The sequence below is a fragment of the Carassius gibelio genome, chromosome B15, assembly GCF_023724105.1.
Source record: "Carassius gibelio isolate Cgi1373 ecotype wild population from Czech Republic chromosome B15, carGib1.2-hapl.c, whole genome shotgun sequence".
NCBI classification, from domain to species: domain Eukaryota; kingdom Metazoa; phylum Chordata; class Actinopteri; order Cypriniformes; family Cyprinidae; genus Carassius; species Carassius gibelio.
In genome coordinates, this window is record NC_068410.1 from 26,712,004 (window position 1) to 26,739,636 (window position 27,633).

At 37.5% G+C, this 27,633-nt stretch overlaps 1 protein-coding gene across 1 annotated transcript; it reads left to right on the forward strand.

Moving 5' to 3' along the window:
• Positions 1–5,865: 5,865 nt before the first annotated feature.
• On the forward strand, positions 5,866–26,925 carry LOC127972564 (gap junction delta-2 protein). Its single transcript, XM_052576168.1, has 2 exons — positions 5,866–6,750; positions 20,812–26,925. The coding sequence occupies exons 1-2, from the start codon at positions 6,680–6,682 to the stop codon at positions 21,653–21,655; spliced, it is 915 nt and encodes a 304-aa protein (XP_052432128.1). The 5' UTR covers positions 5,866–6,679; the 3' UTR covers positions 21,656–26,925.
• Positions 26,926–27,633: the final 708 nt, after the last annotated feature.

The following is a 27,633-nucleotide window of genomic DNA, read 5'->3' on the forward strand; positions in this document are numbered from 1 at the left end:
TCAGAATTCACACTGTTGCAATTATGCTTTAGTTCCCCCAGTCAGCAAACCAAAAGTGACTCTGGCAAGGGGGAAAAAAAAAATATATATATATAAAGTGAAGATTTTTTTTGGGTGGGGGGGGGGGGCGTTTACATGAACCAGACTGTACTAGAGCAGCCCATCCCCATCTGGAAAGGCACACTTTACAAAATCTTTTGCATATGCCAACTATTTTCTAGTTGCATTGTGTGTGTGATTACTATTTTTTTATATCTAATTACATTTATATAATTACATTTTAGAAATCGAGCTGAAATAATATTTTAAAGGATCAAGTATTGTATTGTGGAAGTTGCAATGTTTCCAGTGCAGTGAGGAATCCAGAATTCCACAATGCAATGCATTCAACTTTACCTTTAATTTTTAGGGTGACCAATGATCTAGTAAATTATCTAAGCGAGTAAATGATGACAAAATTGGGTGAGCTTTCCTTTTAAAGCAATGTGGTTTCATTTACACCTCTCAAGACATCTAACAGAACTGCTGAAATGTATTAAGTGTTACAAAGATTTTCAGAGAATAGGAATGTTTGGGTTTGTTTTGTATTCTGTAAAAACTGCATATTGTGCAAAGTTTTGTAGATTTGTCAAATCTCTTATTGAAATATATGTACTTGTGGTGTAAAAGGTTTCCCTTTTTTTCTTTTAAGTTGTCCTGTTTTTGCAATGGAGATAAAAATTGCTTAAAATACACTTTTAAGAGAACTGAAGAACCTTTACATCTTAACATTCTGTTGTAATATAATTAAAAATGCTGAATAATCATTTATTTTTGTAATGAGTATGAGGAGGTGGGGGATTGTTTCAGTCCCATTATCTTAAGCTTTAATTAAGGCCCCTGCCGGGAAAATAAGGGCTTTTCCTCTTGCTTCTCCCCGGTAGCAATGTGCAGGCAAAGCTGATTATCATGCAATCAAGGGTGGGGATGTAATCTTACCTAAAGAGATGCCTGCCCTGGTCATCATCTCTGATCCTTGCTGTCCGCCGGAGCGTCCCTCCATTAATCCTGTCCTGTTGCACATGCCACTTCAGTAAGTTCCTGTTAAGCGTTTTATATCTGTGAAGGATGTTAATGACAGACACAGTAATTGAACCTTGAGTTACTGGTTTGAAAACATTTATAGAAGTGTTATAAGTCATTAAATTATCTTCTCTTAGACTTGGGGGGCTCTTAGCAAAAGTTTATTAGCGGTCCCTTGTCAGTGCATTTGTAAACCCCAAAATGACCCCCAACCCCTTAATCTGTTCTTTCAAAGCAGTTTCAAGGTCAACAGATAATGAGTTGAAACATTAATTTAAAAAAAAGGAAATTGCAAACAATATTGGACAAATATGCACCACATATTTAAGTCATCTTCACCATATCTACAGTACCTTGATTGCTATTAAAGTTACTAAAGTTATTCAGAAGAGCAGTGAAGTATTAGTATTTTCTTTTGTTGTTTGGTTAATATTAAGTGACAGAGACAACAAGCTATTTTATTATGCTGCTGTAACATTTATATTTAAGTAAGACATCTTACAGTAGGGTGAATTGAGGCAAACTGGCACATTGTTTGCTACTGAAAGAAAACAATTGATGCACTCATATTCCCTATACCGTTTTCATTGCCCTTCACATTTACAGTAGGCTTCCTTCAGACTGGAATCTCTTTTTAAATTGTGGGACACCCAGTGATGTCCACTTTGCAGGACAATTGCCTATACTGCAACATCAGTGCGATTTGTCAAAACAAAATTAAAGAAAGTGGACAGTGTCATGAGGATTGAACTGACACAACAGGCTAACAAGTTAAGAAGCCAAAAGCAGGCTACTCTGCTGTGTAAAGGTGTTGTAAACCTACTCTGGTTTGTAAAGAATGATCTGCTGTGAAAAGGAACTGTATCTTTGTTGTGTAAAGCTGCTTGATCAGGTAAATGTGGAGTAAAGCTGCTCTGTTGTACAAGCCCGCCCTGTTATGTGAAGGTAGTGTAAAGTTATGTTGTGTAGAGGTTTGTAAACCTGTTCTGTTGTGTAAATATTATGTTAAGTAGTTTTATTTTACAATACTGATCTGTTGTGTAAAAGTGCTCTAAATTAAATGTAATGTAGAGTTACTCTGTTGTGTAAATCCGCTCTGTTTTATGAAGGTGGTCTAAAGTTGTTCTTTTGTGTAGAGGTTTGTAAAAAACTGATCAATTGTGTAAAGTTGGTGTAAATGCTGTGTAATCTGCAAATTAAATGTAATGTACAGATACTCCGTGTAACCCATGCTACATAAAGGTGGTGTGAAGTTGTTATTTAAGGTTTGTAAATTTGTTCTGTCATGAAAAATGTGCTCTGTTGTTTCTGTTACATAAAGGTGGTGTACAATTGTCCGAATGTGTACATATTAAAGGGTTAGTTCGAAAAATGAAAAAAGAAAATTTGTCATTAATGACTCATCCTCATGTCGTTCCAAACCCGTGAGACCTCCGTTCATCTTCGGGACACAGTTTAAGATATTTTAGATTTAGTCCGAGAGCTCTCAGTCCCTCCATTAAACTGTGTGTACGGTCTACTGTCCATGTCCAGAAAGGTAAGAAAAACATCATCAAAGTAGTCCATGTGACATCAGAGGGTCAGTTAGAATTTTTTGAAGCATCAAAAATATATTTTGGTCCAAAAATAGGAAAACCTATGACTTTATTCAGCATTGTCTTCTCTTCCGGGTCTGTTGTGAGGGCGTTCAAGTCTATTGATATCCGGTTCGCGAACTAATCATTCAATGTAACCAGATCTTTTTGAACTAGTTCACCAAATCAAACTGAATCATTTTAAACGGTTTGCGTCTCCAATACACATTAATCCACAAATGACTTAAGCTGTTAACTTTTTTAATGTGGCTGACACTCCCTCTGAGTTCAAACAAACCAATATCCCGGAGTAATTCATTTACTCAAACAGTACACTGACTGAACTGCTGTGATGAACACCGAGCCGAGCCAGATAACGAACAATACTGTAGACTAACACGTTCAACCCCTGGTTTTTTCATTAAAACTAAAATAGAAACCATATTTGACATAGCCCTATCTATTTTTTATCAAAGTATTGCTTTGACACAAAAGAGCTTTGACACATTTCGAACACTGCCTACTATACCATAAAGATGAAACAAGGGTGGACATTTCCGGATGACAATGATCCCAAACACAGCCAAAGAAACTCTCAATTGGTTTGAGAAAAAGAAAATAAAGGTGCTAATCACCTGACTTAAATCCAATGTAAAATAAGAACTAAAGATCAGATTTCATAGAAAAGGCCCATGGAACCTTCAAGATTTGAAGACTGTATGGAAGAGTGGGCCACAATCATACCTGAGCAATGTGTGCGGCTAGTCTCCATACAGGAGGCATCTTGAAGCTGTCATTACCAACAAAGACTTTTGTACCAAGTATTATAAAATGGTTAGTTCCATTCCTCGATTCTGATTGGATAGCAGTTGTTTTATTCACGATACAGCACGACTATGGCCGCTTCACCCAACTGTTCTATGCATCACCAAGCAAAACCCTTCGCAACTAACCTTAGCGACAAAGACAATCAATAATATATCATAAAATGTTATGTATTATGTATTTCGTTAACTTTATTTATTTAGTGAAGTATGAGTGTTGTCTTATTTGATTGTATGGATTACTTGGGTTATTACCGTCATCTGGTGAAAATTTCAAGTGAATAGCACCTTAAGCAAATATATTTATTGTGAAAAATGGTGACGTTCGATACATATGTTCTCCGCTGTAAATGTTGTGTACAAATGTTCTATTGTGTAAAGTTGTTGTAAATCTGCTCTGTTTTGTAAAACTGATCTGTTGTGTAAAGGTGGTGTAACTGTGGTGTAAATGTACTCTGTAAAGTAAATGTGGTGTAGAGAGCCTTTGTTGTGTAGGTCTCCTTTGTTACATAAAGTTGTTGTAAAAATGTTTAGATGTTTAGCTGTTCTGTTGTGTAAAGGTGTTGTAAATCTGCTCTGTTTTGTAAAACTGATCTGTTGTGTAAAGGTGGTGTAAATGTACTCTGTAAAGTAAATGTGGTGTAGAGAGCCTTTGTTTTGTAAGTCTCCTCTGTTACATAAAGTTGGTGTAAAATTGTTCAGATGTGTAGCTGTTCTGTTGTATAAAGGTGTTGTAAATCTGCTCTGTTTTGTAAAACTAATCTGTAAAGGTGTTTTAACTGTTGTGTAAATCTGCTCAATCAAGTAAATGTGGCATAAAGCGGTTCTGTTGTGTAAATGTATATGTAAAGTAAATGAGGTGTAGAGCTGCTCTGTTGAGTAAACCTACTCTGTTACATAAAAGTGGTGGGTAACTGTTCAAATGTGTTCATGTCAAGCTGTTCTTTTGTGTTAAAGGTGCTGTAGGGAACTTTTGTAAAAAAAATATTTTTTTTTACATATTTATTAATCCTGTCATTATATCCTGACAGTAGAATATGAGACAGATAATCTGTGAAAAAATCAAGCTCCTCTGGCTCCTCCCAGTGTCCTATTGCCATGTGCAGATACTCCATCGCTCCCGGTAAAAAATAACCAATCAGAGCTGCGGTCCGTAACTTTGTTTGTGTTCAAAATGTAGAATTTTTTTTTATAATAAGCGAGTACACCATGAATCCATTTTCCAAACCGTGTTTTTAGCTTGTCCTGAATCACTAGGGTGCACCTATAATAAGTGTTTATATTCAGACTATTTTAGATTGCTTCGGGAGTACCACGGCGGAGTAACCCAGTACCTTTGTGATTCTTCATAGACATAAACAGAGAGAAGTAGCTCCGGCTACGATGTTCTTCCACAAGACGCAAGCAGTTCTGTTTATTAACCACTAGAGCGTCAAAAGTTCCCTACCGCAGCTTTAATGAAATATACTGTTTTGTAAAACTGATCTGTTGTGTAAATGTGCTCTGTAAAGTAAAAGTAGAGCTGTGGAAGTCTGCTCTGTTATAAAGAAGCAGTGTACAGTGCTCTGTTGTGTAAAACTTTTACATAAAGGTGGTGTAAAGTTGTTCTGTTGTGTAAAGGTGTTGTAAACTGATCTGTTGTGTAAAGGTGCTCTGTAAAGTAAAAATGGTGTAGAGCTGTGTAAGTCTGCTATATTATAAAGCAGCAGTGTACATTTTATCATGTACATGTGAACAGCTGTTCTGTTGTGTAAAGGTTTTGTAAATCTGCTCTGTTTTGTAAAACTGATGGTTTTTGTAAAACTGAAGCTGATCTGTTGTGCAAAGCTGCTCTGTTTTATTTTAATTAATTTATTTTTTTCCATTTTTCATTTCCGTTCTGTCTTTAGATTATCATTACTCCGAGTGTGAGTGTAAAAAAAAAGTACACTATTTTGTTATGCTACACGTCTGTTTCCTCCTTTGTGAGAGACAGACAAAATCGGGATTGGGATTTGCGATAAAAAGAAGAGTTTGGTTGGCTGTGTGGTGTTTGGATGTGAGGAAAACCGAGGAGGGGTAGTGTGATGATTGCTCGCACTAATCCTCTGGACACACGCACAAGCCAGGTGCCCATGAGAGACGGAGAAAGAGGCTTGTAGAGTGAAAGGTGAATGAACAGGGTTAATTCAAAGAAGAACTGTTTAAATAAAGGATGCCATCAGTTGGTGCCAATGATGCAGTGACTACTGCAACAATTTAAGAACACTGACTTGCATATGTATGTGTGTGTGTGTGTGTGTGTGTGTGTGAGAGAGAGAGAGAGAGAGAGAGAGAGATGGGAGGGAGGCGGCACACTTATCAGGCTTGACAGAGAGAACGTCAGGGAGGGAGGGAGAGGAAAGCAGAAAATGAGAGTGTGGCCAAGACAGTGGCTCATAGTGACAGCAGGGGCAGAGGGAGGCAGAGCGAGCGAGTGAACTGGGGAAGAGAAAACTGTCAGTGGGGGAAAAATGCAGGAAAGACACTGAAGCTGAGCTGGTGAGGAGGAAACAAGAAAATACAACCAAGGCTAGAAAGAGTCATTAGGAAGCAACATTGTGGAAACAGAAGAGAAAGTGAGGAAACTGACTGATTTGTCCAAATGTGTTTGAGATGTGCAATTGGCAGTGCTTAATTTGCAGCGTGGAGTGTGTATGCGTGAGCGGGTCTGATTGTGCTACCAGTACTGCCTGGAAAACGTGCTTGGTGGATTACGAGAGATCATGACGAGGACGGTTGTGTGTGTGTGTGTGTGTTAGAGAGTGTGTGTGTTTATTAGTGAACAAAAAGGGCTAGGTGCAGCTTGTTCATGAGTGTGTGTGTTTAGATGAGAAAGCTGTGCAGCTGAAGAGTTGCTTGAGAAAAGGGAAAAGATAGTGCAGATAGCTGAAGCACTTGAGGATGCCAGGGCATTCAGGGACAAGCACAGCTCTCCGATAACTGCCGTCTTGAGTACTTCAGACCCAACAAAGGAAAGCAAACCAATAAACAGAGACTGTTGAAGGCAAAATAAGGTGAAACCATGGGAGCACGTGTCTTCTTGAGACGTCAACGGAACTATTTGTAGGACTGTTGTTGCTGACTACCTCAAAGGGTAAAGCCACGAAGACTGTAGAGTTTCTTCGGAGGTGTACGTGAAGGATCGGCGGGGGTCCATTATAGTGTCCAGTGATCCCTTGATGTCTTCAGCACCCAGCCATGGGAGAGTGGACCATTTTAGAGCGCCTCCTGGAGGCCGCTGTACAGCAGCACTCTACAATGATTGGAAGGTAAGAAATGCGAAATCAATGCAATGATCTGGTTCAGTTCTCTCAAAGTAATAATTTACAGCGACCTTTGATCAGGTTCTAATATTTTATTTTTTAATGTTAAATACGTTTTCCTCTCCCAGTTTAATGTGTAGAGACAATTGAAATTAAGAATGTCTGAAAAGTGTAAACACTGTTACTCTGTTTGTCTGCACAGCCCAGTTTGTCAGTTTCTGTCTTATAGTAGGGATAGAATGTGTTAAACTCAAACAATGTCATGGCAATTTGTAGCATTTGTAAAATTTTAGCAAATTGGTGACTAATTTGTATGACTTGTACGATATCATTTCTATATTTGTTTCATTGCGGTTTCATTTAGGGGTGGGGCTAAGGGTGGCCCTTCATGCTTTTCTTCTAACAATTGTACGTTTTTATAAAATTCACAGTGTACATATGAAATCGGCATTTTGTACAAAAAGATATATCTTCCGTGAGATGAGGTTGGATATGAATGATTCTTTAAACCATGTGGCTTATAAGGTAGTATTTAAAGATTATTAAGCAATGTGCTATATAAATAATTTTCACCTGGCAAATAATAAAACTGGCATCACAGAGACAGATTGTTCCAAATGATCAGATACAAGTTGATGATCCATGATCCAAATGCAAAAATTTAAAATGCAAAAAAAGAAATGGCATGCATTGGTGGATTACAGGTATTCCTCTGTAGTGGTTCCTAATGCTGTTTCTGAGGACCGGAGCACTGTACATTTTGTCTTTTCTTATCTGACACACCAAGCTCCATAAATATTTCTACTAATGAGCTTGACGATTTGATTCAGGAGCATTAGACATACAAAATGTGCAGTTCTGTGGGTCCCCAGGACCAGGATTAAGAACCACTACTGTATGGCGTTATCGCTCCATAATGGTGGCTTATGGTGAAGAGAGAATGACCTCGCGGCTGAGCTTTTAGTTAATCCTGCAGGCACCGTGAGCGCCTATTGGTCAGTCGCAAGCTTCAGTAGATCCAATGCTTGAACCACTGAAGCTTGTGAGACCTCAAGTGACATCGCCTGCTCGTGTGATGCTATTTATTCTTCCAGTTTAGCCCCTCACATTCTTTTCTTCATTCGTATTTTGCTAAAAATATAATTTTTTTTGCATCTTTTTTTTTTTTTTTTTTTTTTTAAAGATGTATTGTTTGATGCTTAATGTTAAAGCTAATTGTGGTTTAATTGACATTATTTGAGGTGTCATTTTTCTGTGTGCACTGTTTTGTCCGCAAGTACCCTGGACTTAAATCTCTAATGCAGTTTTCTAAAAAACACAATAATTAGTTTCAGCCTGTCATATCAAATTATCTTGAAGACAAACACTGTGATGCAGTGTACATTTAGGCAGTCAGCCAGGAGACATTGGGTGTGAAATGGTATTAGACTTCCAAACAGTCATGTACCTATGCTTAGCATTCAGGTTTTTGGTGACTCGCCTTCTGACAGTTCGTCGTTTATCATATGATCATTATAGGTCTTGACCATCCAGAGCCATGATGTAATGGACCACTCTCCCTCATCCAGCAGGGTCTGGTTCATTTCTACACTAGATCCCAGAATACACACTGATTCCATGGCAACAGATTTTGTCTTTCTCCATTCCATTCTTGAGACCAAATGATGAATGAGGTTGGGCATTTGCCATGTATTTCCACCTGCAATTGTTAGCTCTGGCATTGATTTGGCTGGCCAGACATTAAGCGACACTTTCATAAACGTGCATAGATTAGGCTGAATATGAATGATTACCCTGATCAGATCTCATTCACCAGTCACTGCCCCCACACTCACACTTCAGTGAGCGAAGGCTGCTTGGCAGCCAATGGTGAATTACACTACGCCTCACAGGGTATGCCTTAGTCTCAAGGGACTGTTTCATTCATTATGTTTGGCATTACTGAGGTGATGTGGGTAGTTTTCTGATGTAAGCTGTTACAAGGAGGTTAATGGATTTGTAGGAGACCTGAAGATGTGCTTTCTCCCCCTCACAGTACAACCATATAGCAATGACACTGCAGTGAGTCAAAAAATTATATTGTGCGTGGAATGGTGTGAGAACTAGGCTTTCTTAATCAAAACTCTGGCCCTGTAAATCATAATGTGTGTGAAAAGGAATAAAAGTTGTCAGAGTTTTACTGCATCCAGTGTAATTGGAGTTATATGTATTGTATGTAAAGGTATGTTTTAGAATTTAGCAGAAATGTAGTCAGAGACACATGTTTCCAATGAGACATTCCATGAGAATTTTGCATGGTCAAGAATGTACGGCTCCAGATTTAAATATCTAAATATCTATTCAGATCTAAATATATATTCAAAACATTATTATTTGTTTATTTCTAATTCTACAAAGCTTGTAGAAGACAAGAGAGCACAGAATGATTCATGCAACAAAAGACAATGCATTGTTTACCTACAGTACCTCAGTGGGGCATGATGGGTACTAGCATGCATCTTTATAGTACTGAAAATAATACATACATCAGGCTGATACCTTGATTTGTTCCAAATACGCTTGCTTACATTTTTAGAAAATGTTCAAATCCAGTTTAAATTCATGTAATTCCAAGTGCTTCAGATATATTTATAGCATTTGAGCTAATATAATTACCTAATACATCATTTCAGAATTAAATGATCATTTATTTTGCAGTACTTCAAAGTTTATTGGAGCAATTAAATTCCCATTTAGGGAAGGGAGTTGGGGATGTGGGCAACTGGTTTTTGTTCTAAACAGCCATATCATTTACAAGCTACTGTTCAGCAAAGTATGTCTTGAAATAGACACGTAAGATGTGTAGTAGACAGTTGGCTGTGCTGTTACAGTTCACAGTGAATATTTATGGATACAGTGGAAGAAATGTTTTTGTCAGACAGATTACGAAGAAATGCATTTTAAGCTGTGACATCTAATTTAACATTTCATTCACGTAAAAAATATTATTCAATGGGATTAAAATATTATGGTCACATTATGTTGCACCAATAGTGCCAAACCAAGCAGAAATAGCCCTGTATGGCAAGAACTGCAGAGTTTCCTTTTCAGAGTGTAAATAGATCATACATTGATTCCACATAGTGTCATTCAAATCAAAGTGTTTTTTATTTTTTTTTTACTGGTTTGGTGTGCAAGGTGTGCTTTAGACTTGTTTGAAGAAAAAAAAAATATTTAGATGACAATGTCCACAACTAAAGCCCTTACTGTATATGGACTAAATGGTGCATATACAGAGGCACTTATGTGTGAGTTGGTAAGTTTCATGATAACTGCTGTCACTACTGTTCTTTAGATTATATATTTATAATACTGTAATTTAATTTTAGCCTGTGGTGAGGTGACTGAACATGCATACATGGCAAATTCCTTTGCATTGTTTTGTTTTTCTTGAAGGACGCACTACTGCTAACCTGATCTCACGGAAAACGCACTAGTCATTCCCAACAAAAGCAACTGAATCCCATCATAAAGGGAAGGGATCACAAAATATGAGACAGCAATGCCCTGAAGCCCTACCCGTCACATCCCCTCGCTTCAATTGTTCTGCACTACAGAGTGAGTCTGGCAGAGGGATGCTCACTTTTGAATAGGGTATTTATAGCTGCACAGATTTCTGGGTATCATGTTGGCTTCTCGATGTGTATCCGTGTGTATTTTTAGAGACTGATACCTTAATCACGGTGGATTTAACTTTCCATTTCGGATGTCCATCACACCATCCAGTCATATTTGACTGCTTAGTCATTAATTCATACCATATCATTTCTATACATATTTAAACATCAATTTACAGATTCATTACAGCTCTATTCACACACACACACACACACTTGTGCGTGACTTGACTCACACTGAGACTTCCTGAACCACAGGCTGTTGGCCGTTATCCGTTCTGCTTTTCCAGTCTCTCTCAGCCCTCAATCCATGTTTTCATCTCTTTGTTGCTTTTAGCCCTTGGATTATATTGGTTATGCATTTGATTCTGTGCAAAGAAATAACATGAAGCCTCGAAGGAGATGTGTTATGACACACATTTCAAAATCATCAATCCGCTTGCCTCTCAGCATCAACAAAGGTTTTATTCAGATTAGACACTACAAATGTATACTGTAGACACAATCATCTTCAATCTCTGTTACAGTAAGATTACACAGTGAGGACAGACGTTATGCCAAAGCGTGATTTGTAATTTAGTAGCCGTTTACACGACAACGTTTTCAGCCAAAAACTGGAAACTTTTTGTGTATTTTGTCTGTTCGTTTACACAACAACAGCGTTTCAGGAGTGAAAACACATATTTTTGAAAATGGGTTTCAGAGCAAGTTTTTGAAAACGCCACAGTTATTCTTTCCATGTAAACACCAAGGAATCATTGAAAACGGTGTTGTCACGTTGCGTGGGTAGTATGTGTTAGGTATGTAGACATCTGCAGAAGTGTCGATTTTAAAGGCAAGTGCGAACAAACATACACAACAATGAAGTACATGGTGCTGTTGTTGAAACTTCTTCAGCAAAGTGTTGATTTACTTCACCAATATTACAACCAACAGTCGAGACACATCATACGCAACATATAAATTGTCACTTCCCTACAGGTACTGTTTACTAAAAAGGTGACAGCGCCAACTACAGGCCTGGCATACTTAATACAGCGTTTTTGGCTGTTTTTGCGGATATGTGTAAACGCAAACTGTTTTGAAAACGCTTCCATTTTGACTACATCGTTGTCGTGTAAATGTACCCTCAGAAGATAGAGTAAAATGAGAAGCATTTACCACCAAAGAAAACATTAAAAATTACTCTAGTGCATATAGAAGTGTCTTCTGAATGTAAAAGCTCAAGCTGTTAAAACATTGTTCACCCCCCAAATTAAAAATTGTGTCACAATATCCTTGCTATTCCAAATCTGTAAGACTTTTGTCATCATTTACTCACCCTCATGTTGTCCCAAACTCAAAATATGTTATATATGCAACCTGTCCTCCAACCAATACGCTCGTATAGGTCGTTTGTCCAAATCCCAGAAATACGACCCATCAGAGCGTATACTACAATTGCACCCCTATCGGCAAAAGATCGTTTTCATATTAATGTTTTGTACTCTTTTATTTGCCCTCTGGTTTGCGTTTTTTGTAGCTCAGTTAGTAGATTATTGTGTTATACCTTGATATGTAATCATGCTATCATAGGTTCGGTCCCAGGGAACAAACATGCACGAAAATGTATATGCTCAATAAATCATAATTTAGCATGGTCATTTTTTGTTGGAGGACAGGCTCATATGTTATATATATATTATATATGGTTGAATTGTTACATTTCAAATCAAGCCATTTGTTGTCAATGCCATTGGTTTTTAAATATAACTTTAAATATGTGCAAATGATATTTAAATACTGTTCATACATTTAATTAATAATAAACATATTAATATGCTGTCTTTACATTGCAGAGTTAAAAAAAAAAAAAAACACTTCAAAAGTATGCAACCTCTGCCTCTCCTCAGTATTATAGAAGGATTTGATGTGGCTTTGGTTCCATACAAATTAAATCTCTAAACCTGAAACGGTTGCAGTTAAAGGGGTTTGTTCCTCTAAAAAAACATACCACTTCAGAAGTGGCTTCTGTGCTGCGTTCAAAGTGTAAAGCTTTATGATGAACGGTAGCACATCACCTAGCAAATGTCTTCATGGGAAATAAATCACACATATTCTGACAACACAGTCATAATAAAGAAGACAGTATCATTTTTACAGTCAGATTTTAAAGTTGAGGTGTGAGATTTATGGGATCTGGGATGACATCTAACTGCCTCTACTGAACAAGTAAAGCATAAATCAGCATCTCATCGCTCTGAAACACATCAAAACCTCAAGCTGCTCACGGAAGATGAAATAATAAGGGAAAGAAGGTCCTGTGAGGACAGGAGAAGCACACGATGGTTGTCAGAACCTATATAACACAAAACAAGGTTTAGAGGTGACACTGTGAGTACAACCCCCAAGAACGAGACTGAACAACTCACACACAAACACACACATTCATCATCCACTGCACACACACAACAGAGGTGGCTGTCCCAACAGTGTGTCACCATTTACTAACACATCATATCAGTGAGACAAGCGTTCTTTCAGGGTCACGTCAGCCTCCTGTCGCATTATATACGTAATTTAAAAAGTATGCACACACTCGCACTCACACATTCTCATATGTGAAAACATGTAGGAGGGTTGGCATGAATACTTCTCTATAGCAACAACCATATGCACCCAATACACTTATCACTTCATGCAAATGTTTCTAAAATAAAAACAGAAGCAGTTAAAATAATAAAAATACATAAAAATGTATCATTTAATTACACTTTATTTCAACAGTCTACTTTAAAGATAAGTAACCTTGCAATAGGTTTGGTAGAATAAGTTGAAGTACTTGTGAAGTTACTTATAAGCAGTAGAATGTTTGTAGTGCACCACCATCAAAATCGTGAGCAGATATTAAACAGACACTCTGCTATTACTCTGTACAATTGACACGTAGTTACACAGTTACTTATAGTTAGTAAAATTTCTAAATTGGACAATCAAAATACCCTTCATATTGAAAATCTGACTTGGTTTAGGCAGAAGAAGGTGTCTTGGCAAATCTAGTCTTATTTTATTAAACATTTCAAAGATTACTGGGGTCTTTGTCTTGAAAAGCAAAAATAGTATTAAGTCTGCAACGACTATTGAAACTAATTTGTGATTTTTGTTCTTACACATTACAAAAATGCACAAACATCAACTTGGTTTTAATAAATCTGTATTGAGCCATGGGTTTGTGATGATCCTGGTGAATGATGATGGAGGTGTAGTCTAGGTTTGGTATTGCAGTAAATAATGCGATAAGTAAATCTCATACTGTAAATATGTGATAAAGCGTTGGTTTCTTCATGTGGCTGATACTATGATCTTTACAAATACCCTAACCTTCCTACTAGGATCAATATTAGTATTGAAATCTTTAACTGATGTTTGGCTCATTAGATGTTGACAGATCCATCTCTGTTCATTTAAGACTGACATACTGTGTGTTGCATTCAACTTGGGCTATGTCTACATTAATACAGATACATTTTAAAATGGCATTTTCATTTTCAAGCATTTTCCAGAAGTTTCTCAACCACATTGAAATGTCAGAAAACGTTAAATTCGCTTTACTGCCCTTGTGTAAAGCCTCAAAAAAAGCTCACTGAGAAAATAAAGGTTTTCGTGGTATTCTTCTGACAGGATCATTTTCTTTAGGAAAATCTCTCACCACGCATTCAGGTCGCACTCACGATTGTATGTCAGATCTAAAATGCAACTACCCTCGTGTTTTGCCGCAAACAGCAATCGCGAGTAAACTTTTAACTGCAGCAATACTGTGAATAGCACATAACTGGCACAATAGTAGTTTAACATATATATATATATATATATATATATATATATATATATATATATATATATATATATATATATATATTGGTACAATATGTATCACATAACTAAACATGCGTCACGTTTTTCAAAAGCCTCTGTTTTCATAGTCCGCATTACAAAGAGTGTTTTCAAAAAGATCAGTTTTCCTTGACAAAAACGTCGCCTCCATGTGATTGGAAGGCCAAAACGAAACGAAAATGTTTCAGTTTTCAAACGAAAACGGATTAGTGTGGACAAAGCCTTGGAATTTGCACCTAGGGACCACTTAAAAGTGTACTGTAAACTCTTGCAGAAAATGTAAACCAACAACTACGCTGAAATGCAGATGTACATGGCTCATCTAAGGAGGTGCACTAGCAAAAGTAGCACTGTTAGTTTATTTTCTTGTACATCATTATCCAAGTTGGCCGAGGGAATGCTTTTAGTCATTCAGTAGGAGATATCAAGTACAAATATCCCATGTCTTGCAACACAGGCAGATTCTAGGGAGGATATGACTTCACAGCGAGAGATGAGTGCGTAAGATGTGCGTAAACCCTGAATAATTCCACTCAGTGTCACACAAACGGAGCGTACATAAGCATAGCAGTATCCTAAGGGATGCTGTTTTTCAGACCTGCAGAATTCAAACAATAAAGCTTGAGAGAGAGAAAACATTGCAAACTTCGCCAGAACCCAGGTTATGCAATGTACATACATCACCGCCAGATATACTCACAGACGCTTCACTTTAATACATAAAACGACCTGTGATCACTCAGTTAAAGTAAACGCAAATCTTTTTGAGTACGAGATCAAAATTGACCCAGAACGCTCAGTGGCCACTTCCTGTTGCTGACTCGTGTCTGCGTATGTGCATGTGTGTCACACAGGATTCTGGAAGTCAGTGCGGGGTAAACGGATGGCCATCCTGGCACGAAGCTTGCGTAGAGACCTTCCTCTCCTCTCTTTCTCCTCTGTCCTTCTGCTGAGAGAGGACAGATATGGAGCCTAGCCATCCTCTGTCTCTCTATATAAGGGCATGTGGGTCTCTGCTGGGTTTGTGGAAGGAAGTCCCTTACAGAAATACTGTAGTGATGGATACCATGGTACTGTGGTATAAACATGATACCAAACAGTTAAGTCTCACATAAGAAATATCAAAATGTCACGTTTCAATGTGATTTCAGAGAATTTCTGTTGGGTGATGGTAACTACAGAGATAGGGACAGATGCAGAATCTGTTTTCATTACAGTATTATATAAAGTTTACTGTGATTCTTTGCAGAATTCCTTCATTTAACAATGACATTTTCCAATTCCAAGTCCAATTCTCACTATTATCTAACTATTAACTATGACTTTTGCCTCAACAGACTCCTAATTTGCTGCTTATTAATAGTTAGTAAGTTAGTTGTTAAGTTTAGGTAAAGGGGTCTAAAATATGATTATGCAGAATAAGACATTAATAAGTGCTTCATAATTATTAATAAACACCCAATATATGCTAGTAATGTGCATGCTAGTTAATAGTGAGAACTGATTCTTAAAAATCCAATTCTATCCATATATTTCTTTTTACACAATAAAATAAGAATGAAACAGGTCCCTGAATTGGTTTTTAGCATTAAATCTTTCCAAAATGTACAGTCAGTTTGATGCATTATATTCAAATAAATTACATAAAAATACTCGGAGATCGGATAATTTGATTAACATTTCTTAAAAAATAAAATATGTTGATAATATAATGTGAGAAAGCTAGCAATTGTGATGTGGGTCTGTCTCAACACAGGAAGATGGACCTGGGAAATTGAAAGTAGAGGTAATATTCTGCTTTATTCATGCCCGAAAATATATGGAAGTAATACTATATTTTAAAATGAACCATTATAATTTCTGAAAAACTACTGCATTCAGTCCACTATTCCACCTATATACTCAAATAAAGTGTAAAATGATTTGCTATTCCAAAATAATTTATGGATCTCTGTTGACCCAGTCTTCAGCTCATAGTGTCTTCTACACCACAGTCATGCTCAAACTATTGCTACCTTATCACTATTATTGAAAATGTTTCAATTATTTGCTATTTCTGAGATAAAACAGTACAATTTTAATTTTTAGCGTTGTGTATTCAGAAGACATTCAGGTCTTGGAGGACAGGTTGGTAAATCCAGTCCATGCAGTTTTATTTTTGCAGTATGTTACTGATTTCATTTTAGTAGGCAAGTAGTAATTTATACTGAAATGCAATTTTGAAATAATGCAGTTCCCAACCCTCCAAGCCATGTATAAAATGCATTTATACACCCATAGATTATGCAAAAAGACCTTTGTGTATGCGTTATGGCAAGATGAAAAATCTAAATGGAATATTAAACCGTTAAGACAATTAATTAATGCAGTAATTTAAACTATGGTAAGCTATGCATGGAAAAAAAGATCCCAGTCACACTTCACAATCCACAGCTGAAAATGCCACAAGCTAGAAGTGCACTGGAACACAAGCTTGCAGATTTCATCGATTCAGCCAGTAAAATGACAAAAGGAGAGACAGCCTTTCCCCATCTCCTCCATTTTTCCTTCTTTGCTATCCTTGTTTTCTGAAGCAGCAGGCACAGAAAGAGTTGTGTGAAACTGAATGATGTAATGGTTTGTTGCATTAGGAAGAATGCGTGTCAAAACATCCTGCTTCTCTGTGCCTCTAGGCTCCTCTGTGTTGTCTTAATCAGAGTCATCAGCATGCCAGTGTAATTGCTGCTATCAGAGGCAGTGAAACAGCAAGAATGCTGCCAGAGCCAAAATAGAATCTGAATACTCTGCGACTTCTCAATATAGCAGGTTCTTATCATATAACCAAGTGAAAATCACTCTCTCACTCCCCTTTCCCTTGTTCTCGCCAGACTTCTGCCCTGTGTTGTTGCCATGGTAACAGGCAGCAGGAGGCAGAGTGATGCTGTGGGTACCACTGATGGGGGGGGGGGGGGGGTCTCTCCCCCACGGACTGAGCAGTTTAACGCCTCCTTACTACTAAAATATACACACAGTCAGTCAGTGGCATTAAAGGCTAGTGCTAGAGACATTTGATATCTAGTGACAGATCTTTTCTCCACATATTTAGTGCTTTCAGTGTATTATTCAGAAATATTAGTCAAGTGAATAAGGCTCATTGTATTACCATGTTGATAGTGTAACAGATTTTTTTCATAGAGGAATTACATAAAAGAAAATATGTTGCATTAACTACCATTTGAATGAATTATTTGGTACAATGCACTTGAATTGTGTTTTTACATTGTACTTTATGTAATTACATCTGTAATTAATTTCTGTAATTACATTTATAATTACACTTTTGACCCATCTCTTACACCTTAAACCACCTTAAAACCTACCCATACCCCCAAACCTGTCCCTAACATCAAGCGTAGTAAGGTAATACATCTAACATATTACTTTTATTAATAGTCACAGTTTTACTGTTTTAATGTTTCAGTCTTAAATACATCAATATTTCTGATTCATATTAAATGTTTTAATTAATCTTCATTTAAAATGTAAAGTTTTAAACCAAACATTAAATATAATTTGAGAAAAAAAGAAGAAAAAAAAAGAAAGAAAGTATTTTTAGCCAGTGTAGTTGTGACTAAAATAGCCCCTAAATGTGTTTTTGGATTAAAGAAACTGATGAGAGACATAGAACAGGTGAGCCAGACAGAAGGAAAATAAAATATAAAAAAATAAAAAACGAGAAAGTATGAGGGGAAGATTGAGGAGTAGGTGGGGGTTGGGGAATACATAATCTAAAGCTATTGGATGGTATTAAAGAACCGGTAATGCACGAATCCCTCTATTGGCTCTAGTACAGATTAGAGGTTGTGGGTTTTGCGTGTGGAAGCTATTATATAATTCATCCTCTGATGAAACTTGTACCACATTGGCAGTTTTTTATTCACGAAAATCTCATATTATTTGTCAGTGTTGTGTACATGTGCAATTCCCTTCACATTTTTCCCTTTCTCCCAGCATTCCACGGACTCTTTTAATCAGTCTTGCTGCCTACGCTTAACTGCACAGAGACATCACACTCCTACAAAGGGCACAGTGCTTGCAATGAGTTGCAAAAGCATAAAATGAGGAAATGCACACCTTATCAAAGTCACCAAAGAAATCAGTTTAATCTTTGGCGGGTTTGGATTTCATGTCCATGTGATGAAATGTTAGAGAAACCTGCAATGGAGGATTGCTGGCACATGTGATGTCCATTGTTTTACCTTAACAGCCATCATTTCAAAGCAGTGTGTCATTTTGTTTTCAGTGTTAAAAAAATCATGGTTTAATGTACGGTTAAAACCTGAGAGATTTCTCTCCCCCAAAACATCATGTAAATAAATCTTCTCTTCAGACAACTTGGATTAAAACACTCTTAACACTTTTAAAATTGCCTTCATACATTTTTTTAAAGCATCAAAGTTTTAGTTGAAAGAACTTGCAATAGAGGGACATGGAGTACGGTTTTGCCTCATGTCCAGACACAGACTCAGGCTGGGCCCAGAAAAACAAAAACACTGTGGCTGATCTGGTGCAGATTAAAGCTGCCTCTTTGACCTCACAGCTGGATCAAGAACGCAGTGTGAATAAATCCATCATAAGTGAGGGCTCCAATCACATAATTCACTCACCTGATGTGACACCTTCTACAGAGCTAGAAAGAACCGAGAAACCATTCAATTGGAAAAACACCCAGTGAGATAAACTTTAAAACACTCAAACATTTAAAACCAAATTTATAATTATTAAAAAATGTAATATATTATAACTGTAGACATTTACTTCTTCTGTAATTAAAGAACAATTAGAAGTGGTCAACTCATTTATGGCACTTTTAGTGTTTGCATGAACTGTAAGTCATATGTTACATTCACAAACTCTACATGATGTACTACACAGATGTTAATAATAATGAATTGAATTATAAAGACTTCATCCAGTGCTGTTCTAATGCATAATGTATAATCAGAGAGTGAGCTCCAAGCGATTCAATGCATGAGATGGGTTCTGAGTTAAGATCAAGACTCCAGCTTTGCCTGATATACAGTATCATTGATATATCACTTTATTTAATTGATAAGATGTAGAATACAAGTGGTTGATTACGGTTTTTACCTCTGCATATGTAGTTCATTACTGCCCATGCACACTAACACTTTTGGAGTATTTCTGACTGTGTTTGTGTCTGGGATGTCTGGCATGCGCAAGTGATGCTGACTCTGATTAAAAAATTAATGAGATCGCAAAAGCTACTACATTTCTGGATGAGGACACAAAGAAATATCCAGTAAAAGGTTTTCTGAAGAACACAATGTTTCAGATAATCAGTTCAATGCAATAATGTTCCAGTTGTTAACTTTATGTTCCATGACTTATCTTACAATGAGAATATGTATTTGTATTAAGTGAAATGAACAAATATTAATTAACTGTAATAAATGCATGACTCATTGTTAATTTATGTAAGTTTATGCATCATCTAACATTCATTAATAATGAAGTCCTGCTGCCATGATTGCAAATATGTATTTTATTTAAAACGTTGTTAAGGGACTGCTTTATACCTTTTTGTTTTCTTTTCAAAAACCACATCTATTTTCAAAAATCTCCACACCGACAGCTACTCTTATCTCATTTTGGAGTCAGGTTGATGCTAAAGTCATTGGTAACAAAATTACATAAACTGGATGTTGACTATGTTCTCTGAATAATAAATCTGATTTCATTACTTGCATAAAGACAGAGTGGATAGTCCATCCTACAGATTTGAAAACCATATTAGAATTGGGTTCAGTGTGAACCTAACCTTTCAAGCCTATGAAATTTGGTTGAAGTGGATAGGTGATTGACTAAGAAAATGCACGTCATATCCACCCTCTCCACTTTGCACAAAGCAACCCAAATGTCCACAATTACAGAACCTAGAAGAAAATATGCAAATACCCCATTTACAAAAGCTCTTACAGAGCCAATCTTCTTAAATGTAGAGTGTAAGTCCAGACCCACCGATGCATGAATTCAATCTGTTTTACTCCTGCCTTCCCTTACAAACATATTTAATCTCTCTCTTTGTCCATGTCTCTCTCTTTCTTTCGCTCAATCAAACACTGGTACAGAAATAGCCCTAACGACAGTGACAACTGAGGTGTAAAATCTAAACTGTTGCTAAGGGAAATAGAAGAGAACAGGTTAGACTGCCATCATGCTACCAAATTAATGAGCAGAATAGAGACTAGCATCGACACAGGTTACCATGTTAACAGAGTTTAACGGCACAGAAGGAGCTATAATTAGAGCTTGAGAGAGGAGAAGTGTTTCAAAATTAGAGTGCATTAATTAAATGTGCAAAGTTGGTCTTGAAAGTGAAAAACGCTACTTTGAATAGCAAATCCAAACATCTGCAATGCTAATTAGCTGGTAACCTAAATAAGGGACCAATTACGTCAATGGAACGTCAATTGGGGGGGGGGGGGGCTGCTTATATTGTACATCCAATCACATTCCCTCTTTTTCTCTCTATCAGGATTCTACTGACAGTGGTGGTGATATTCCGTATCCTAATCGTGGCCATCGTAGGTGAAACGGTCTATGAAGATGAGCAGACCATGTTTATCTGCAACACCCTCCAACCTGGGTGCAACCAGGCCTGCTACGACAAGGCCTTCCCCATCTCTCACATCCGATACTGGGTCTTCCAGATCATCCTCGTTTGTACGCCCAGCCTGTGCTTCATCACCTATTCAGTGCATCAGTCGGCCAAACAACGCGACCGTCGCTACTCCTTCCTCTACCCAATGATGGAGAAGGACTACAGTCGTGAGGGTACCCGCAAACTACGCAATATTAATGGCATTTTGGTGCAGCACTCTGACAGTGGTGGGGGAAAGGATGAACCTGATTGCTTAGAAGTAAAGGAGATCCCAAATGCTCCAAGAGGCCTCTTGCATAGCAGGAGCTCCAAGGTACGACGACAAGAGGGCATCTCTCGCTTTTACATAATCCAGGTCGTGTTCCGCAATGCACTGGAGATAGGCTTCTTGGTGGGACAGTATTTTCTGTATGGCTTCAGTGTCCCTGGCATCTTTGAGTGTGACCGCTACCCCTGCTTGAAGGAGGTGGAGTGCTACGTATCACGACCCACTGAGAAGACGGTTTTCCTAGTGTTCATGTTTGCAGTGAGTGGGATCTGCGTCGTGCTCAACCTTGCCGAGCTCAACCACCTCGGCTGGAGGAAAATCAAGGCTGCCATTCGAGGTGTGCAAGCCCGCAGGAAGTCCATCTGTGAGATCCGCAAAAAGGACATGGCCCACCTGTCACAACCGCCAAACCTGGGCAGGACCCAGTCCAGCGAGTCTGCTTATGTCTGATCTCCATTCACCTAAATATGGAGATTCACCAGGAGTGGAGCAGAGTGGAATGCAGTTATGGTACTTGTGCAAATGTTTATAATTGCAAAGGGGGAGGGGCTCCACATAGCCACACCCCTTTCCCATAAACCACTCCCTCCCTCTTTATGACATAGGACAATGTTTAAGGAAGTTTGCACAATGTTAGGCTTCTGGAACAGTATGTGAAGACGACATAAAAGGGAATTTTTAATATCGAACACAAGGATCAATGGAAGGGTAAAGAGCGTAAGGTACGATACAGGGAGGTGATGGATGTCTAACACAGAATGTACTGGAAATGAAAGATTTTGGGTCTGTTTTCCCACTTTTTTCACATCTTGAGAAAAAGAAGGATAGTTAGCAGGGGAACGTAGCATGACAATAACCTCCCGCTATCCTCAACCGTTGTTGCTGAGATGGTGCCAGAAGAAGAAAACTGTTTAGGTTTGCTCTCCTGGCAGTGCATCGGCCTAAAACAAACATCAGGTGGGATATAAACATGGTTACAAGCAGTGGCACCTTCACTTTGACATTTGATTGAACAATCATTAGCATCTTCTTTTGTAATCTCTCTCTGGTTGTCGTAAAAGACTAGGAGAGGATTATTACCTCCGCGCAAAGTGTGCCCTTCCATAAAGACACCCACTGTTACGTGCTCCAGTCAAGTATTGCATGAATGTGTGTTTATATGTATGTATGTGACCAAAGTTGAAAGAATTTAGAAGTCGCAGATTCCTTTTTGTTCATTTTAAGATTATACCTTCTTTTTTTTCGCAAAGGTTGGTGCCATCAACTTAAATGACTGTTTATTTCAGAATATTGTTTAAAACATAGATTATTTCTCTTTATTGGGAAAGAGAGCCAACCCTGTTGAAAATCATTTCCATGCTGGTTATTGCTGGGTTATCTGGTGGAGAAGAGTAACCAGCATGGTTTTCTGGTGAACATGATTAAGAAAGAAAGTCTTGTGTGTTAGGATAGATGCTTGATGGGGACACCCATAAAAAGAATTGAAGAAATGTTTTCATTTATCCAAATGTTTCTATCAGATGAATTTATTATCAAAACATTAGCATAAAGGTATCTTTCAAAGGCATGTTTACAAAGCTTTATCTGTCAAATGACTTTTGAAATGAAAAATCGATGTTCAGTGTGTGTTATTAGGAAAAAGGATCAATTTATAGTGTTTTTATTAGCTTTTTTCTTCTCGTCACGTGTTTAATCGGCATGCCTTTGCTATTAAGAAAAGAAGAGACGTAGAAAACATATATGTATGCATTGCACTTTGTGAGGATGGGAAGAGTGGATAAAAGGAGAAACTCACTCTGGGAAGGACATCATTGAGCCTTTTGAATTGGTCCATCTGAAATAAGATCGATGACAAGTACGTAGGTGTGTGCGTGTATGTAGCGGTTATCCACTGTGTGCCTTTGTTTACACAGTGTGGGTTAAAGCAGAGTGTAACATCTCGAACGAACACTCACCAAAAACATTTGAGTTGTCTTTCAGCCCACTAAAGAACGTACTTGTGCCTACACCGCCCTGACTCCTCTCTGCACGTGCACATAAAACAACCCAGTGTAGACAGAACACAGTGCAACTAACACAGACCAGCTCGCTGACATACCGCAGACACAGAAAACACTGTCAGACGAGACACAGAGAGAAAGAGAGGAAACTGCAGAGGCCCTCAATTGTCCTGACTAAGGCGTTTCTTACAGAAAAAAAGTATTTCACAGGAAAGTGTGTGTTTATGTTTAGCTTGACATGAAGTGCAGTTTAGCCGCAGTTTTGATTCAGGCCAGAAGTCAGTGTGAGGATGGATGTTGTCGCTTACATCCAAATTGAATGAGCGGTATAAAATCGGCCGCATTAGGAGGCGTCCAAAGCAGGTCACATTTGTTTTACTGCAAATCTAAACAGCTTGTAAATGATCCGTTAAAACTTAGAAGCACTCGTGGACTTTTCTGCACTTCATCCAAGATGAGAACACGATTGCATTTAGACCCAGGGTACAAAATTAACACCCATCAAGCGGTAAATGTGATTGCCAAGTACATAAACGAAGCTCCTTGCCAGTTTATTAGGAACTGCAACAGTACTGCAATAAAAATATAACCCTCAACAAAGTGATGCAATTCAAAGACATATAAACTACAACTTCTGTTATTTATTTCAAATGCAAATTCAATTTCATGGCCATTAATAAATATTTACATTTTCTAAATTCACCTGCCATTTTCCAGCATGGTGAAAAGATCATTTTGAACCCTCTGTATACACTCTAAAAAGCAATTTATTAAACAGTATTTTTGTAGCATCTAATTTTATGAAGTTTGCCTGAAATAACACAAAACGCCAATTAAATAAAAAAAAGAGAGGAGTTATCAGGTAAATTAAACCAAAAATTAAGTTTTAAAGAGTGTTTAGATGTATTTTTTACTGGAAAACAACTCAATTTTAATTTAATCAGAAAACAATAATAGTAATGGCTGAAAGACAGACTCAACAGTCTCTTTTAACACAGAAGTTTGATTCCTCTGCAGATCTAATAGTCGGGACCAGTTTAACATGTAAATGATAAGGGACTATAGCCATTATTGTGTGGGGTAGAAATGAAATGCACCCTACACTTGGGACCAAGCATATCGATTTCTTAAACTATACCTTCTCCTGTGTTCGAGAAATCCAGTTCTTTTATTCTGATCTACGAAAATAATAACTCTGCCAAAATCATAACCTCTGTAGCTATGCAGCATTAAAGTGCAGTTCAGAGACGATGAAGACTGCTTCCCCAAGTGAGAACTTCTTCATGTGCTTAATCCACTCTTCTCCTCGGTCTATTTTTATAAAACCTATATCAGAGTTTGAATACTAGACAAAAAAAAAAAAAAAAAAAAGAACAATGTCAGATTTCGTTTCTTCTTTTTATTTATTCCAGCTTGTGGATTCTGTTTATATGTGTTACTCTTTTTTTACAGTGCTGTGATATGAGGGACACAGCAGGGGGTATTTAAAGACCAGAATTAGGATTTAAAGTTCAAATGTGGCTTTACTTGCCAAAGTTTTGTTATATGCAACTTAACTAATTGGGTTTCAGTGAACGGGTTGTACAATTAATGTAAAGCATGATATGGAAAGCATGTTTTTGTTCTTTTTTTTAATTCTTTTTTTATGAAACAGGAAAGCAGGGATGTAAATGGCATGGTTAGATTAGAAAACTGGGTAAAATGGTTAATATTTCAGGCATTAATGGGCCAAAACTAAATAACTACGCAGACTGCAATCTTTTACAAACATATGCAACACTCGATTTTCAGCACAAACTTTTGACACTGTGGTCAAAAAGTATTTTTATGGTTACACACATCCTGTAGTCACTGCCAGACAGTTTAGAAGAAAATAACTGTTTTACAAAAAGTGTTTTTTGAGACATAATTGATGTGTAATTAAGCAACCTGTGTGTTTAATTGACGGCATGTACGTTAATCTACTGCCACTGATCGTCTTAAATGTGAGATCAAGTAATTAAATGCTGATATTTCATTTGATTAAGTCATAATGGTAATTAAACACCCATAAAACAGAGCGGACCAGTGCACATAAAAGAAATAAAAGATGTCTCAGGTGACAGATTTTCCAAATGACATGTTCTAAGTGTTTCTACAATTATTATTCAATGTAAATTATTTTTGCAAAAGCCAGTTGAAAGTTTGCCCACGTTTTATAGAGATGAAAATCAAAAACAACTGATGAATTGTAAATTATTTGATAACAGAATCTTTTACAAACATGTTTTCGGGATGCATACAGGGAATATATTCAGAATAACGCTCAAACATCAGTCTAACGAGTCTCTCCTGGCAGCGCCAAAAGATTTTTATAGCTACACAGATTTACATATTAATACAAAAGAGTCAAATTCACTCCCTATTAGCTCAGGAAAAACAATCGTTCTAATCTCGCATTAATCCTGTTTGAATGATCATCACATATCCCAGAATGCTCTCTGAGCGGCACCCACCGTCACCAGAGCCCGTGTCCCAACCACACTTTTCCATTGCCAGCTCAGGTTTTCCTCTAGAGCTCTGGCTCACGCTCAATCCCTCGTTTCGGCACGATCAGTTAAATGAGATGATGCCGTTTTAGTCTGTTGTCCTTTTCTTAATAACCACTATTGTAGTTCCAAACTGCTCAAAAGAAGACATCTTAAGTTTCAATTCACAAACAGGGTTCGCTTTCCTTTTTTTCTATATAAAACTGCATTATAAATCTGGTTTTGGGTGGATCTTGAACTAATTAAAACTCCATGTGTGCTGCCAGGGGTGTTTGACACCCGCTGCACAATCCGTCCTAATCTCTCAGGAATAAGAAGAGTCGCCGCTCCTAATCGCTCGCAGCTGCTTACACGGCCGTATAAACACTGGATTAGCACTTAGCAAAGGCAAAAGGGCAGACGAGTCATTCATCCCTCGTACCTGCACCATCAACACACGCCGCTGTAGCTCAGGATCCCTGCAAAGGCACCAATCCTAAAACCAACGTTTATACATAGCATGAGAAGCCAGGGCCCGTTTTGCTAACCAGGGAAACCAGGGAAGCCATATGAAACATAGTAAAGTGAAGCAACAGTTCTTTAATTCTTTCAGATTCTGAAAAGGTAGACTTGCATTATTAGGATCACACCCTGTCATGTGGTAAAGGGTAACGGCGCTACCTGTGGCTGCCATGTCCTTCAGAGATTATACGTATTTATGAGGGCAATGTGCAACCCTTTAATCCACCACGAAATGATTACTTTATCTAATTAAAATGGGTTAGATTGTGTGCACGGAATAGGATTTGTTAAATTACCTTCTTTTGAATCAGATTTTCTGTTTTTCGTTTCATTTTTAATTTGTCTTACTTTGTGTGATAGGCGAAGGTCAACGCACAATTGTGTTCAACTCGATGTGAAAATGTGATGATCCTGAAATATCAAACAGGTGCCGCTAAAACGCATAAGTGACGGTGATACAGATTTTACTGACAGCTGTACATCGACTGTCAAATCCACAAATGTATCTCTTAGCCCTGTTTTGATCTCTTTCATAGTTTTTGCAAAATCGAGTCCAAATGCACGATGGAGAATATCTGTTGTTTGGGACACAGATTTCGGTTTTGTAACTGACCTTATTTGAAGGTGTTCTTTCTATATGTTTCTGACTTGTGGATTGTGTACAATGACTTAATTAAACACCTTGAATGAACACAGTGATTTGTCTGTGTCCTTAAGTGTATGTATTTGTGTGCATCAGATCAGATTTTTGCATGGGTATTTGATGCAGAATCTTGACATGTTGATAGCTGAGCACTGGTGAGATCAGGCTGGAAAATCATCTTAAATGATGGGTTTAGATTGGTTAATCAGGGAATGGATTGTTTTAGACATTATTTGTGTTTACTATTAGTTTGCTCGTTAGACCATTAGCTCAAATCACTCTTCTATATTCTGTGCTGAGCATTATTGGTGTGGCATAGATTCTGTCTATGGAGAGTTTACCAGATCAGTCACCTATGAGATTCCCTGATGGTTAATAGGATCTCTGCGGTTGCCTTCTAGTTTTATCCAAAATTTACTTCAGGCATCAAGCATTATAGTCCATAGAGTCCAGCTGCCAGGCTTTAGGAAAAGAGACTAATGTATGATCTAAAGAATTCTTAAGCTATTACAGAACATGTCTGGATGTTTGAGCATTAGAGTGTTATCTGATATGTATTTAATAAAGTTCTTTGCAATGAGACTATAACAGTTAGTTAGAAAGAAGTAATAGTAAAAATGTGGCATGTGATGAAAACTATCTTCCAGAATGGCATTAAGTGAGGGTAAAGAAAAATAAATGAATAAATGAATTCATTATATAATCTGTATGTAACTTAATTCCAATTGGGTAAAGTAAGTCTGTTCATCATTTCCA

Coding starts and splice junctions, on each gene's coding strand:
- LOC127972564 (XM_052576168.1), top strand. CDS start 6,680: ATGGGAGAGTGGACCATTTTAGAGCGCCTCCTGGAGGCCGCTGTACAG. Junction 6,751..20,811: donor CACTCTACAATGATTGGAAG/GTAAGAAATGCG, acceptor TCTCTCTATCAG/GATTCTACTGACAGTGGTGG.